Below are 14,990 nucleotides of genomic sequence, written 5' to 3'. Positions count from 1 at the left end.
TAATCCTTCGCACCCTCCTAGCCCCTGTTATCAAAGCCTCGCCGGCAGCCTTCGCTGGGCATCTTATCATCACAGTCGACCGTACGCCCATCATTGATGATCTCGGTGCACTTCCGTAACCGCTGTATAGGTCTATCAAATGCTAGTGGTACACCGGCGCCTCTGTCTCCGAACAATCCAGCACCTCCGCTTGATGCCTCTCCATTCGGCTTCCCCATGAGACCCCGGCATCGCGGTTTTTGCACTCGAACCATCTAAGCCCCTCCTGGTAGCTTCGCAAGCAAACAAACAAACTGGGTGAAAAAGAAATAATAAAAAAATTGTCAGATCATGCCCGACGCCGGCTGCTTCCATCCTCCCATAACCCATCAGTCCCTTTAAAATTTTGGTGTACACAGCCGTGAGGCTTCTCTCCACTTCGTCAATCAGTTTGGCCCATGCATTAACTCAGCCATCCACCAAACCGTCGGCAATGGCCAGTCTCTGCTTTGCTGTCTTGGCCCTCTTTGTGTTGCCCTTCTTTCCCTTCTTCCCCTTCGGGTCGGTTTCTACGGGTGTCGCTGTCCCGCTAGGCTTATTGGCGTCATCAAAGTGACCCTCGCCTGCAGCATCGTTAGCAATTGGTGGCTCGGACGTTTGGGTTCGAGTGACTTACCCTCATGGTACAACTCCTCCAAGCTAGCCGAGGGCTCAGCCTTCTTCTTCCTGCCGCCCTTCTTCTTCTGCTTCTCCAGCTCGCCAGACTCCAGCAGCTCCTTCTCGCGCTGCTCAATCATCTCCGCTTGTTCATCGTCCGCCAGCCACATGGCAATATCACGGTTGCGGTTCTCAGGAGCACGACGGCCAGAGAAGTCAACGCTGGCACCGCCACCCTGGATGACGACACGCTGGACTTCTTCCTTCTGCAGCGCACGCTTGCGGATACGCTCCTCAATGGTCCCGCGTGTGATGAGTCGGTACACGGTGACTTGCTTCTTCTGACCCAGTCTGTGCGCTCTGTCCATGGCCTGCGAGTCAATGGTGGGGTTCCAGTCCGAGTCGTAGAAGATGACAGTGTCGGCAGACGTAAGATTGATACCAAGACCACCAGCGCGAGTAGACAGCAGGAAGATGAAGATGTCGGGTCGCGTTTGGAAGTCGTGCACGGTATCTCGTCGATCCTCGAGCTTGGTCGAACCATCCAGTCGACAGTATTTGAAGTTTCGGTACGTCAGATACTCCTCCATCATGTCGATCATGCGCGTCATCTGGAAGTAGAGCAGCACACGGTGGCCCTCGCTCTTGAGCCTGAACAGCAGTTCGTCCAGCTTGGCAAGCTTGCCACTGTCGGTGACGAAGCGACGCATGGACGGCACTGCGATGTTCGTGAACTTCTTTTTCTCGTTGTCCGGCTTGGGGAGCAGTGCCTTGGTCGGCCACTTCTCCATCGGAGCCTTCTTTTCGACGAGCACCTTTTCCTCCCACATGGCGGGGCCATACAGTATCTTGCGCATGGATACATTGAAAAGGACATTCTCCCGCTCGATGACAGCGCTCCTACTATTGCACGACACCTCAATCGGTGGAGCTGACGCACGGGGCTTGCCGGCTTGCTCAAGACGGCCGAGACCCAAGTCAAAGTACTTCTGGCGGCCGACATTCATCAGGCTCCCAAGTACACCCTCATTGGTAATATCCGCGAGCGGCTTGCGATCCTCCCGGGCTCGGATGTTAAGGAGGGCGTGGACAGGCGTCCAGTTCCTGTCCTCGGGCTCATCGTAGGCAACCTTCATGTGGCCCAACCTCTTGGGCTTCTGGAGCTCATTCACTGCACGTGTGAAAAGGCTGTTATGCGTGGCCTTGTAGACGTCCGAGGGCGTTGCGTCGGCGAACCGCAGCCAGGAGAAACCCTTGGAGTCATCCTCATTCTCCTGGATGTGCTCAGGTGAGTAGATGTTCATCATATGGCCAAGGGCACGATTCCGCCAGCCAGCCTTGACGTTGTCGTCGCCGGGCTTGTCTAACCGGCCACCCTCGGTCCAGACGAGCGACGGGAGATTATACTCAATCAAGCTACGAGTCGAGTACCCGACGGGAACATTATTCCCCTCGCGCACAAACGAAGCCGTCTCAGCAAAGTAGCCAAAGGCAAACGGAGAAGTCACCTCAGCACGTTCGAAGAGATCGGGGTGGTTGCAGACCTTGCGGAACTGCATCACCAGGTTCATCAGTGTACCAGAGTCCTGCTCGTCGCCCATCGTCGCCTTCTCCACGAGATCCATGAAGTTGATCTGGTTCCGCAGGTTGCTGTAGTAGGCACGTTGGCGATAGGTCAAGTCGCAGAAGACGTCCTCCTCAATCTTGTCGCCAAGCTCCTTCTGCACATGCTTCTTCACACGACGAAGCATAAAGGGCTTGAGGATCATGTGTAGACGCTTGAGCTGATCCTCGTTGAGCTTCGTGTTGCTCTGAGCGTGCGACTCAATGTCCTTGGAGAACCACTCGCTGAACTCATCGTGCGAGTCGAAGAGCGAAGGCATGATGAAGTGGAGCAACGCCCAAAGTTCCTGCATGTTGTTCTGGATGGGTGTACCAGTGAGCAGGAGTCGGTTTCGGCAGTGGAAGCCGAGCAAGCTCTTCCAACGCGAGCTCTGGGAGCTCTTGATGGCCTGCGCCTCGTCGAGAATCATGTACTGCCACTTCATCTTCTGGAAGTACGCAACATCGGAGACGACAAGCTGGTACGAGGTCACGCAGACGTGGAATGCCGCGTCCTTGCGGTATGTGGTGTGCTTGCGGTCCCAGAACTTGCGCAGAATCTTGCGGTCGCCCGCGCTACCCCAGTACGGGAGGATCTTAAACTCCGGTACAAACTTGGCGATTTCCTGCTGCCAGTTGTGAAGGGTCGACGCCGGGGCAACCACGAGGAACGGACCCCAGATGTCGTGTTTCTCGGCGAGGTAGGCCATGACAGATATGGACTGGACCGTCTTTCCGAGACCCATTTCGTCTGCAAGGATGCCGTTGATGCCCTGCTCGTACAGGTTGACGAGCCAATTCAGACCCTTGAGCTGGTACTCCTTGAGCTGGCAATCGAGAAGTTTCGGCTGTTCAATCTCGACATCGCCCAGGCCAGTGGGGTTCTGGAAATTCATCTCACCCTCTTCGTCCATATCCAGACCCTGGTTGTTGAAGTCACGAGCCTTCTTCTGCGCCTCGGCAATGGCGTTCTGCGCATTAGCCATGGCTGCGGCTTTGAGGTTGGTCTCATCCTCGTCGTCAAAGTCGAGGTTCTCAAAGTCGGTGACCTTGCCTCCCAGTAGGCCAGTCGGCTCCGCGATATCCAGCCTCTTATCCTTAGGCTCATTGACGTCGCGGGCAATGTCGGGGTTGTCGGTACTCCGCTCGACCTCGTCTGTCTTGATCTTCTTTCCAATGAAGTGGGAGTACAACTCGGTCTGGGAGATCAAGAAGTTGAGCTTCCTCTTCTGGCGGGCGGCCTCACGATCCGCTTCCTCCTTTCTGGCGTTCTCAATCTCCTGCTTCTCGGCTGCCTTGCGCAGGTCGCGCTCTTCGCGCTCATTGCGTTTCCAGAAACCCATCATGTCACGCATGACACGCTTGGCACGGGCCTGGAGATCCTTGGTGCCCTTGTTGGTTCTGAGTTGCCATCTCTTGGCTTCCTTCGAGGCAAGTACAGCTGTCTTCTTGAGGTTGGACGCCTTGGTCGCGCAAGAGTCGGCGGCCAGCTTATACGTCTTGTTGACGTCCTTCCTAGCGATATCGCGCAGAATCTGGTCGTAGATCTGGTTGTAGCCCTTGGAAATGAACTTCTTCTCCAGGTCAGGAACCTCGTCAGCCTTTGCCTTGGCAGGCTCCTTGTTCTCCTTGTCCTTGTCGGCATCTGCGTCTTTGGTGTCGTCCTTCGACTTATCCTTGTCCTTGTCCTTAGACTTCTTGCCTTTGTTCGTGATCTTGATGCGGACCTTGCCCTCATCGCGTGGCGGAAGTTCCTCGCCAGCGTCCAGAGCAGCCTGCGCCGCTTCAGCAGAATCCTTCTCTGCCTGCTTCTGCTCCTTGGACTTCTTAGGTCGCGTCCCAGCCTTGGACTTGGACTTGGGTTTGGCAGTACTCTCTGGCTCAGATGCCTGGAATGTAGACATTGTGCCTCCCTCGAGCTGGATCTCAACGTGCCGAGCAGGGCCCTTGATGCCCTTCTGCAAGATGTGCTTGGTCTGCTGAGCCTTTTTATTAGCACGCTCAGCGTCACGCAAATGCTTCTGGCGCTCGGCCTCGTCCTCGGCAGCGTCAGCACGGGCAAGTGCTGCCTCCTTCTGCTCAAGTGTGACAGCCATCGACTTCTCGCGACGTCGCTTGCGCTGCATGTCCTTCTTCCGCTCCTTCTCAGCGTACAGCTCCTGCTCGCGAACCTCGTTAAGGGCCTCGTCGTAGAACACGTCATCGTATCGTCGCTTGCCGAGCTCGGAATGGCTGTCTAGTTTCTTCCCAGCGAGTTTGGCAAAGTCCTCGCGGCGCTGACGGTTCTGGTCGCCGTCAGAATCGACCATGATCTTGCGGCGCTTGGAAGTGCGTGTTTTGTATTCATCTTCGTCAAACTCGGCCGTATCAAGGCTCAAGGCGTCCCGATCGAGCTGATTCTCGATTTTCTGGATCTTCCTCTCCATATCGCTGGACCATGTCTTTTCGGGCTTCGGCTGGCCATTGGCCTGACGCTTTTGAGCCCCACGGGGCGTCGGTGATTCCCGCCTGACGGACGAGCGCCGACCACCCCTTGAAGCCGCCTGTTCTCGAATGTCTGAGGCACGGCCCTTTGACTTCCTAGGTCCCTTTTTCTTACGAATACTGCTTTCGATCACAGGCATCGGTTCGGGTTCAGTTTCGTCGCCACGGTCCAGCATATCTCTGTCTGGTGTAGGCTCGGTCTCAGGTTCAACCTTGGGTCTGCGAACGGGTTCGAGATCGCGAACATCGGGTGCAGGTGACCGCTCCCGGGGCTTGGGCGCAGAATCGGGGTTGGAGAGGATGTTGGAGAAAGACATTGGGTCGGCAGCACGGCTGGGGGTCTGCAAGCAGAAAAAAAAGGTGTCAGCAACCAAGGTCTTTATCAAAATGTACAGCGGTGATAACTTACGTTGCTTGACGCGGGAGCTGGTCTCGGAGGCGACGGAGCAGCCAAATCCGACTTTATCGCAGACCCCATCGATGCTCCTCCATTAGACATCGGAGTCATCTTGGGTGTCGCGGCATGCCGCAGACTGGGCGAGGTCATGTGTGATTGCCGACTAGGGGGACTGAGTGACCCTGCCGTTGCGTTGGGATGTGAATGAGACAGCGGACTACGCGGTCTATTGAAGGATGACGGTCGGGGTGATGAATAATTGCCGTTGTAGTAGGAGGATTGCGTGTCGGCAGGTTGGGCGTAGCCATAAGGCTCGCGGGACTCGTGCTGTAAAAAAAATTCCGGGTTAGCAACGCGTGATGTTGGGGATCGGGTGTCGATGATTAAGAGATGTGCGGATGCTGCGAGGGAAAAAAAAATCGGAATGCAGGTGTCCGATGATGATAAGGTTATGAGTGTTTGTGCCAGAAGCAAATATTGTTGCACGTCAGAGCCGGATGGGTACGGATGGTTCCTCAAGGGGGAAAATGCTTGGGCGAGTCAAACAAGTGGATATGGTTAGCGAGGCTTACCTTGGGGGTCGCAGCCTGGGGCGCGTTGTGCCAGGAGTCGGAGACACGACGCTCCTTGGTGGTGTCGGTTGTGGGATCGTAGAAGCTCCTCGTAGGCGTAGCGTGGCTGGCGTCGCGTGCGCGGTGGTGAGAGTCGGAGGCCCCTGGGGGAGGGTAGTACGCCGGAGGCGGGTGCAGCGGCGAGACACCCTGGTGATGGTGATGGTTTGCAGCGGACGAGGAGGCTGATGATGATGCTGGTGGAGGAGCGAGGCCTGACGGCGGAGGCAGCGTAGGAGCCATGGGGCCGCCAGCACCGGATGGCGAGCCCTGCCGTTGCTGCGACATGTACGGGTTGGCGGGCGTGTGCAGGGCGGAGCGGTGCGACGAGGGCGGCGGCGATTGGTGATGGTGGTGGTGCGGCGGGTGATGCGGCGGGTGATGCGGAGGGCGATGTTGATGGGGATTTTGATGGGGATGTTGATGATGCTGGTGGGCAGCGCTGGGGGAAGGGAAGGGAGGTGGATTGTGGCCATTAGCAGTGGCGCCGCTGGTGCCGGTGGGCGAGCGCAATCTGAAGGTGGAGGATTGTCGGTGCGCAGATTGACTTGGGCTCCCTGCGTTCATCGTGTCGCGCCGCTGGTGTCGGTCGCGCTCCTCGTCGTCGCCCTGCGGCTGCATCTCAGTCTGTGGCCGCTGTAGCACCGTCGAGCGAAAGCTGTTGCTATCCATTGCAGCAAACAGTGCCTTTGACACCGGCCACGCTGGTGCACTGGTGGAAGTACGGTCGCGGCCAACTTAGGCGTTGGTTGCGTGCGTAGCTGCCGATGCGCCCATATGCGGTGGGCACAGCGCAGGTGGGCGAATGTACTCGTACGGGGACGTGGAACGCAGATGGGAAGCCTGGATAGACGACGGGAATGATGGGGAAAAGACTAGGGCTCCGCAGTTCTGAATGAAATTTGGAAATCTAAGGTGACGGTTCTTGGTGTTGATGATGAGGCACAATGGCAGAGGCACCGCGGGCTTAAGACGCGCAGGGGTGGGTGGGCAGCGGCTGGGTGAGGTCGATGGCGATGGCTTCGTGCACAGGTGATGGGGGAAACGATGATGAAGACGGGGAAGGGGCAAGGGGATTCAAGTGTGGTGATGGAGAGCGAGCATGACGGGCACAGCGAGGGCAAGGTGTTGGCCCGGAGTCTCACTGGCACTCCGTTGGCGTTGGCGAACTGGTGAGGTGGCCTGGTGGCCCAGACTCGCTCCTTGCTCTGGATGCTCTCCCGTCCGTCCACCTCGTCCCATCCTCCTCCAGACCTCCACCACGGCAAGGCGCCGGCGATCGATTTGCTCTGGGCAGTTGATCCCACCAGAGAACCAAAAAAAAAGCTCAACACTGACACTACGCCACCCGCGCTAACTCCCACGCCTGATTTCGCCCAACACCGGTGCCTGTCTGTCTAGGTATTGCAGTGATGCAGTAGCTTTGATTGCGTTGCTGTGCTGTGCATGCATGGTCGCGGCTGAGACCGGTGATGACCTCTGCGCCGTTTTTGGAGGAGCACCCGGCAATCCGTCCCCCGGCACCAGCCGCCAGCCCGCCACTCATCCAGGGCCCAGAGCAGGGGCAACGGGGCACCGCATCTGCCAAGAACAGTGGCTGCGTCCTCCAGCCCAGTCCTTCACGTGCAATCACCGAGGATCACGTGAGGCGTCAAGTGTTCACCGACATGTTCATTTCAGGTTGGAACGAAGTGAGCACAAAGGCTGAATTGAAGAAGAGGTTGACATGGTATTTCCCCTGACGCCTGTTTACACAAACCATGGGCCCGTACTCGTCTTGGCCCATTTGCTAAAAAACCCGTTGTCCGTCGCCGCGTCCATCTCCGCCTTCAGCACCGGGTTCACCCCTTTCTTCCGCATCTTTTCCTGCCTCTTGAGTGGGATACGGTGTACCGGATGGTCATCTGGCAGTTTCGACACGTCTGACCCAGCGCTGCAGGCCGACCCAGCCCTGTCCTTTGTTTCGACGGTGGCCATGTTCGTCTTGGCGGTCTGGGTACTTTGCTTGGAAGACATGTTTATTCAATTCAATGATGCTATTGCAGTATCCGTATCTGCAGTGTTTAAATTGTTGTTTTGTTGTTTTGATTACGGATCTCCCCCATTCATTCTTTTCCCTCAGTTTAATACTTGCACGCGGCTTCACTGATCATCAAAGGGTTCGCCACACCTGGGAACTCCGTGTCCCGAGTGACGCAGTTATAACCAAGCAGGCAGGCTGCGCCCCTTCTGCGGCGAATGCAGCCTATTGCGGCCGTACAACCTGTGCCAATCGTCATCCGCTCACAAGGCGCGTGTTGGTTCCGCGAATTGTTGGACAGTCAGCCCACATCGTTGATCGTGCACATCATGTATTACATCGGGCGCTCACATCAGTACTACTGTGGTCACCACGCTAGCACACATGGTGCTTGCTCTGGCCCCCATCACAACCACGCCTCTCGATATCACGATGTCTCCCCAGCAGGAGTGCATTTAGGCCACCGCATCATGTACTTCTCCACCTCCTCCAGGCCCCCATACTTGTCCCCCAGATCCCCGTTCCCCTCATCGACCCCCAGCTCGCGTTCTGTCCTCGCCACCTCTCTCGCCCAGTACCCGTTATCAATACGGAACGTGTCCAGGTCCTGGAAGCCCAGCCGGGCGTACAGCCCATGCCCCTCAGCCGACGACACAATCACCGTTGGCAAGCCCGCTGCATCAGCCCGCGACACCACCTCGCCCAACAGCCCTCCGCCTATGCCCTTCCTCTGCTGCGAGGGGTGCACCATGAGATGCTTCACGTCTAATGGGTAGTAGTCCCGGCACAGTCAGCTCAATCATTCCCACGTAGCAGTACATAACAAACGCAATGTCTCTCACAGGCATGCCTGCGACCACCAGCCGCCTTCCCATAGCACTCGTCCATGGCCGCGTCCCTCTCGCTGAACCTCTCCCACAGCTCCTTCAGGTGCTCCTTTGGTTTCGCCAGCGCCGCAATCGGCTCGACGACCTCGTCGCCGCCCTGGGCGGGCCCTTCCCCCTCTGGCGCACCCGTGGCATCGACCATCTGGTACCGCACAAACCCTACCACCTCGTCCTGCTCGACGGCAACGAGGAATATCTGGCTCGGGATGCGCATGGCTCGTGCATTCAGGCGGGGGAGGAGTTCCCGGGGGTGAAGCGCGAAGAAGGCCCCGTAGAAGTCGTGCCATTGCTCGAGCGCATCGTAGTGGATGCGGTTGATGGCGGACAAGTCATCTGTCGTAGCTAGGCGAAAAGTAATAGCCATCGAATATTCCTACCTATCTTACGTAGGTGTGGTTGGTTACGAGGACACAAATGCCAATCTTGGAAACCACCGGGTTAAAGTCACGTTGGAGACCCCACAGACGATGTTGGAAGTCGCCGTGTGAGTCAGACGGTAGGCATATTCCGAGTATCCGCACCCCCAGAACCGAGGGGTATTACCGCATAAGGTAGTCCGAGGGTGTCGTCGTCAGCCTCGCGCAACGTGCCATAAGTAGGGAACTATGCGTAGCTCATCCTCAATTTCAAACTGTAAGCTAGAGTCACATTCAGAACAACCGTATCCTATAGATGCAATATCCATCGAACTTCTAGGCATAGTCAAACCCCAAGGAAACCGCCAGAGGCGACCATTCTATCCCACAAAACAAAACTCGAATCGTCAGTTTGACCACAGGCGCTTCTATAAGGCGTATCCGGACCCTTTACCCGGGACGTCATTGCGGCCCGTTTCCATTTTCCCATACCATGCCTGATGGTTTGGACCGCCGCGCGACGCCGCAGCCCCATTGAAGCCGCTCCTGTCATAAAATACCCGGCCTCGTCGTCGTCACTTTCTATAAACTTTTTTGTTCATATCTCATATCCTCCGGAGCTACAGCTTCGAGCTCAGACGGCGCCGGCCGAGATCATCTTCTTGCGCAGGTAGTTCTTGTAATCGCCGATCGAGCCATCCCACTCCTGGATGGTCCTGTTCTCGCAAACGAGAATCTGTTTGGCAATCTTGTCCAGGAGACTGGAATTTTGGTCAGCAGGAGAAGTGTAAAAAGGGGAGGTCTAATTCAAACGTACCGGAAGTCGTGGGACACGACGATAACACCTCCGCTAAAGGCGTTGATGGCCTCCGCCAGACTGTCAATGGTGGGAATGTCCAGACCGTTGGTAGGCTCGTCGAGCAGCAGCATGTTGGGCGAGTCAATGGCAAGCAGGGCGAAGACGATACGGCTCTTCTGGCCCTCGGACAGGGTGCCCATCAGAGCAGTCTGGGCCTCACCGGTGAGACCGTAGCGACCGAGCTGCTGGCGCCAGTACTGGTAGTCCTGCGACTTGTCGCTGTACTTGTCGCGAACAAAGTCCAGCGCCGACTTGGTCAGGTCGAGCTGCTCAGCGCTGTGCTGAGAGTAGAGGCCAAGCTTCAGGTGAGTGTGGCGGGTGACGACACCATCGGTGGGAGACAGCTTGCCGGTCATGAGACGCAGCAGGGTCGACTTACCCACACCGTTGGGGCCGACCAGCGCGGTACGAGAGTCCATGTCGAAGCCCAGGTCGATGTTGCGGTACAGGTCGTCAGCAGGGTCACCAGAGTAGGAGAAGGTGACGTTGTCGAAGGACAGAACAGGCGGGGGCAGCTTGTCGACATCGGCAAAGCGGAAAGTGAAGACCTTGTCGGGGGCGACGGGCTGGATGAAACCGTCGGCCTCCATCTTGTCGAGGATCTTCTGGCGGGACTTGGCCTGCCTGACCAGGTTGGCGTAGGTACCAGCACTGGCGATGAACTTCTTGATATGGGCGATTTCATCCTGCTGCTTGTGGTAGGCCTTCATCTGGTTGACCTCGTTATCGGACCGGGTCTTGCTGTAAGACTCGTAGTTACCACTGTAGTACTGCAGCTTCTGCTGACGCATGTCGATCATGTTGGTGCAGACACCGTTGAGGAAATCCATGGAGTGGGAGACGAGAACAAGGGTGCGCTCCCACTTCTTGAGGTACTCCTCGAGCCACACGCATGCCTCAAGATCCAAATGGGCAGTGGGGTCATCGAGCAGCAGCAGGGAGGGCTTGACAAAGAGGGCCTTGCCGAGGGCGACACGCATCCTCCAGCCACCAGACATATCCTTGGTCTTCTTGTGGAGGGTCTTCTTGTTGAAGCCGAGACCCGTCAGGATAAGCGAGGCGCGGGTGGCAAAGGTCGAAGGGTCCAGCTTGTCCATGTGCTGTACAAATGTCAGTGTCTACCTAGTCACAGCAGCAGGCCACGTCAGAACTCACCTCATAGAGATCAATCAGGACAGGACTCTCGGGGCCCTCTTCCTCGAGGAGCTTCTCGGCCAACTTGTCGAGGCGCTCCATCTCGTTCTCGGCTTCCGTGACAACCCACTCGAGGGCGCCCAGCTCGGAGGGGGGAGCACCCTCGTTGAGGAGGTAGATATCAATGTGTTCGGGAATGGGGAATTCGCGGGCAGCGATGGCCTTGAGGAGGGTACTCTTTCCGCAGCCGTTCTCTCCGAGCAGACCGTAGCGGCGACCGAAGGACAGTTCCAGGGTGGAGTCGGTGATGAGGACGCGACCGTGGAACACCAGGCTGGTACTGGTGATCTTGACGTCCTTGCTGGAGGCGACGGAGGAGAGGACACCGGTGGTGACTCGGTCGGAGATGCCGTGCTTGTCCATCTGGGCGGTGAGGCGGTTCACCTCCTCCATCTTCTCGCCGGTCGTGGTGAACTCGTTCTCGTCGACAATGGGCTTGCCGTGGGCATCGAGCTGGACCTCTTCATTCTTCTTGCCCTTGCCCTTGGCGCCCTTCTTATCGGCCTTGCCCTCGGCGGCCTTCTTGGCGAGTCTCTTCTCCTTGGAAGCGGAAGGCGCCATCGTGGTGATCTGGATGGATTATGGAGCTGAGAAATGGAGCAGCAATGACGCCGACAGAGGAAGGATGTGGCGCAAGAGACGGGTCCGTGCTAAACACACAGACACAGCAAAGGGAGCGAGGAGAAAAATTAACAACGAAGAGAGAGATATCAAGGTGCGAATATCTCGGCCGCCAGCGCAGTAAAGAGTGGCGGGTTGTTGTCCGGGCGTGGATGTGGTGGATGGTAGAAGGTGGGATGTGAGTTTGGGAGCCAGCAAAATGTTGGCCACCAGGGTGACGGAGGCGGGGTGATTTTTTCGTTGGTGGGGCTGATATCAAAATTTTGGTGCGATAGCGACCCTCCACCAGGGTGGGTCAGGCATCACATCCTTCATAAGGCACCAAAGGGTGGCTGCGCATTTCACATTCAGCTGTAACCGTTCCCTACCTGCTCCCTAGGCTCACTGGGAAACTCGCCCTGAGTCGTTAACTAGATTCCAGGATCAGCGCTCTCTAACTTTCTTTCCCCTTCCCTAATTTTTTCATGTGTCCAACTGATTCGTACCTCGCCGCCTTGTCCCATTGGGCCCACCAACCAGAGAGCCGCAGTTAGAGAGACTTGGCCCCATCTGCCCCCCTGACGTCACATGCAGCCTGGTGTCTGACCCTGAAAGTTGCCGCTCACCTTCATGATCGCATCCACATCCACGACCAGCGTTTTTGCTGTGTTGTCCTTTTCAAGTCGAAGTCATTATAGCAACTACCTATACTCTGGTAAATAGTACTACCGGAAAAGCCTTATGAAAAGGAAAAACGACATCCAACCCAGAATATAGGGCATTGATGTCTCTTTCCCATGCACATAAGTCGGCCCACCTACCCTGGGTCGTCAGGCGAATGAACATAGTCTGGAAGTGAGACGTTGCCTTAGCCCAATTCTTCGAGGATCAGTCCGGTGGGAAGGAGTTGCCCGAAACATTGTTCGAATAAGCTTTTGTCTCTATCACGGCATTTAATTGAGCACGAGAACCTTATTTCTTTGAACCGGAGTATCTGGCAAGTTTCACGTGACGACTCCATCGTTTCCTGTAGTTAGCTCACTCAAAACGTGTTAACTTCTCCCATACCTAAAAGATTCAAACCATCTAAGTTCAGCCAAAAATTGGTACAATAAAATACGAGATTTTCATACAGCCATCTAGTCTGGAAACCCTAGCCAGTGTATGACCGGGTGTAATGTGAGGGAATGCAATTTAGGGAATCTTGCCCACCACGTCCTTGATGGCAAGTAATGAAGTAGTGCTCCCTAATGTTGTCTCTAAAATAATGAGATTCATGCGACTTGCATGCATTTATTTAGGTGAGAGAATGACATCTCACAGAGTACCCTCACCCGTCCAGTTGTATCGAGGGGTGACAGCGCTCAACCACAGCCACCAGCGGCATTGTCAGTCGAGGCAAATCCAGGGACTGGATTTTGGGTATGGTATGATGCCAAACATAGAACTTTGAGAAAAGCAGAAGTCTTTAGTTTCATGGCTATCATTCATTTTCACTCAGGTCAAAAACTATTCATACAGTCTAATCCCAGACTCCATTTCCTTTATACACAAACTCCTTACGCAGAAGCATCCGAATTCAGAGCATCGTACTTGGTCTCGTTGGTAAATGTCCTCTCCGTTGGCCCCGCGGCACGGGACTTGGTCTCATTTTTGAGCCTCATCTGTTGCTCTGCGACACGTGCCGGGTCGTTGATGCTTCCGGGCTCGGCATTCAGCGCCTGCTGGAGGCCGTCCTGGGTTCCTGAGTCGTCGAAGCCTTCGGAGATGTTGGTACCATGGGGTCCTTTGGGGTCGACGGCGTACTGGCTGGCGACGTACGTCGGGGCTGCGCCGGCATAGGATTTGGGGTTGGCGCGGAAGCTGCCGGAGCCGGTGGCCTCGTCGTAGCTGGCTGCGTTGGTGGAGGTGGTGTCGCGGGCGGCGGCGCGGGCCTCGGAGGAGGAGGCAGAGCCGAACTCAGTGGCGCCGGATGAAGACTTGAGCTGGTCGTAGGAGAGATTCTCGGGCTGTGCGTTCGTGTTGCGGGAAAATGCGCCACCCTCGCGGTAGGACTCGGCGGCGAGAGACTCAGAGGGGACGGTGCCGGCAGGCTCGCTCTTGGTAGGGGCGTTCTGACCGGGGAAGACCTTGGATTGTGAGTGGATATGATGAAAAGTAGGGGAATAGTATTCTTACCTTGGTGCCTTCGCTGGGTGCCTTGAACGCCATGATGAATGTGGAAGTTGGTGCGAGTTCGTGTAAGTGTAGTGGAAGCTGTAGCTTGGAGGTGTGCAGAGTTGGTTTGTGGTATTCAGTCAAGATTGAACAGGTTAATGAAGAGATTCGTTATTGTAGTGACGAAGATACAACAGCTTAATTTCTTCTGCCGACTGCCTGATATAAATAAACCCTTTGGTTTGGACGGCAAGAAGACATGGTCAGTTGTGTATGACATCATGGCGATGGGCTTCGCGGAGTGATTCAAGGAGGTTTTGTTCCGACGCTTTAGCCAAAGCTGCCAACAAGACCGCTCAACTGCGAGAGAGACCCAACTCATCTCCACCACCAACGAAGCTTCGAGTCGCATCAATCCCGCCATATACCTGGGCTATTACATCATTTGCATCATACTGGAGACGGGAAGAGCCTTAGAACTTTTTGTCCTCCGTCACTACTTGCCGCCCTTTGCTTCAGCGTCTTGTTTGTAGGACAATCTGTCGATTTGCACTGGAGGATGACGAAATCATGATCTCGATCTCCCAGTACTGCAAGGACTGACTGGAATCAACCAGCTCCCGCTCAGTGAGACAATGGCGACCGTTGCCGCGCTCCAGTCCCCCACAAGGCCCGACAGCATACCGGGAACAATGGACGGACTGGCCGACCACGGTCGGGGCATGGGGATATGTTCCAATAGCAGATCCCTAGGATTGGGCCTTTGAGAAATGAGGAGTCTAAAAGCGGTATAGAAGTCTTCGAGTACAAACAGGGCTCACTTCCAATCCAGTTTACCCTTCCAGCCTTAAAGGCCACTGCACCAGACTGCGTTGTTCCTGCTGCTGTCTTGAGATGCGTTACAAATGCCTTCTGGAAGGTATTCTGGTGTTAGTTTTACCCATAACACCCCTAAGCGATAAATAATGAGAACTTTATAATGAGCAATGGTAGTCAAGTATCTGGACACGGTTGACTGTCAACAGTCCACTGCACTCATCATCAGTCAACACCTATCCGCGAGGACATGGGCTCATGTTAACGCGTGCTTTTTTTTTTCTTGAGGTAAGAACACTTTAGTTTCTTCTCCTCTCACAGTCTCACTTAGCTACCTCTTCTTCGACCCCCGTGGCCTCCGCCTCCGAGTC

General features: G+C 55.8%; 4 protein-coding genes across 4 annotated transcripts; all 4 read right to left on the bottom strand.

Moving 5' to 3' along the window:
• Window positions 1–447: 447 nt before the first annotated feature.
• Window positions 448–5,973, bottom strand: INO80 (chromatin-remodeling ATPase INO80; the record flags this gene model as incomplete). The annotated part of the gene is made up of 4 exons (XM_083193031.1): window positions 448–602; window positions 656–5,063; window positions 5,132–5,446; window positions 5,692–5,973. The coding sequence occupies 4 exons, from the start codon at window positions 5,971–5,973 to the stop codon at window positions 448–450; spliced, it is 5,160 nt and encodes a 1,719-aa protein (XP_083052088.1).
• Window positions 5,974–8,177: 2,204 nt separating this feature from the next.
• Window positions 8,178–9,001, bottom strand: ACO1O0_003581 (acyl-CoA N-acyltransferase; the record flags this gene model as incomplete). Its single annotated transcript, XM_083193030.1, has 2 exons — window positions 8,178–8,515; window positions 8,593–9,001. 2 exons carry the CDS (start codon window positions 8,999–9,001, stop codon window positions 8,178–8,180), a joined length of 747 nt encoding a protein of 248 aa, XP_083052087.1.
• Window positions 9,002–9,627: 626 nt separating this feature from the next.
• Window positions 9,628–11,607, bottom strand: ARB1 (ATP-binding cassette family ATPase ARB1; the record flags this gene model as incomplete). The annotated part of the gene is made up of 3 exons (XM_083193029.1): window positions 9,628–9,754; window positions 9,811–10,952; window positions 11,008–11,607. The coding sequence occupies 3 exons, from the start codon at window positions 11,605–11,607 to the stop codon at window positions 9,628–9,630; spliced, it is 1,869 nt and encodes a 622-aa protein (XP_083052086.1).
• Window positions 11,608–13,205: 1,598 nt separating this feature from the next.
• ACO1O0_003579 (uncharacterized protein) lies at window positions 13,206–13,857 on the bottom strand (the record flags this gene model as incomplete). Its single annotated transcript, XM_083193028.1, has 2 exons — window positions 13,206–13,775; window positions 13,825–13,857. The coding sequence occupies 2 exons, from the start codon at window positions 13,855–13,857 to the stop codon at window positions 13,206–13,208; spliced, it is 603 nt and encodes a 200-aa protein (XP_083052085.1).
• Between the last annotated feature and the right edge of the window lie 1,133 nt (window positions 13,858–14,990).

This window comes from Amphichorda felina (assembly GCF_050947745.1).
Source record: "Amphichorda felina strain 45539 chromosome Unknown scaffold_3, whole genome shotgun sequence".
NCBI lineage: Eukaryota > Fungi > Ascomycota > Sordariomycetes > Hypocreales > Bionectriaceae > Amphichorda > Amphichorda felina.
This window is presented reverse-complemented; position numbering and strand designations above follow the sequence as displayed.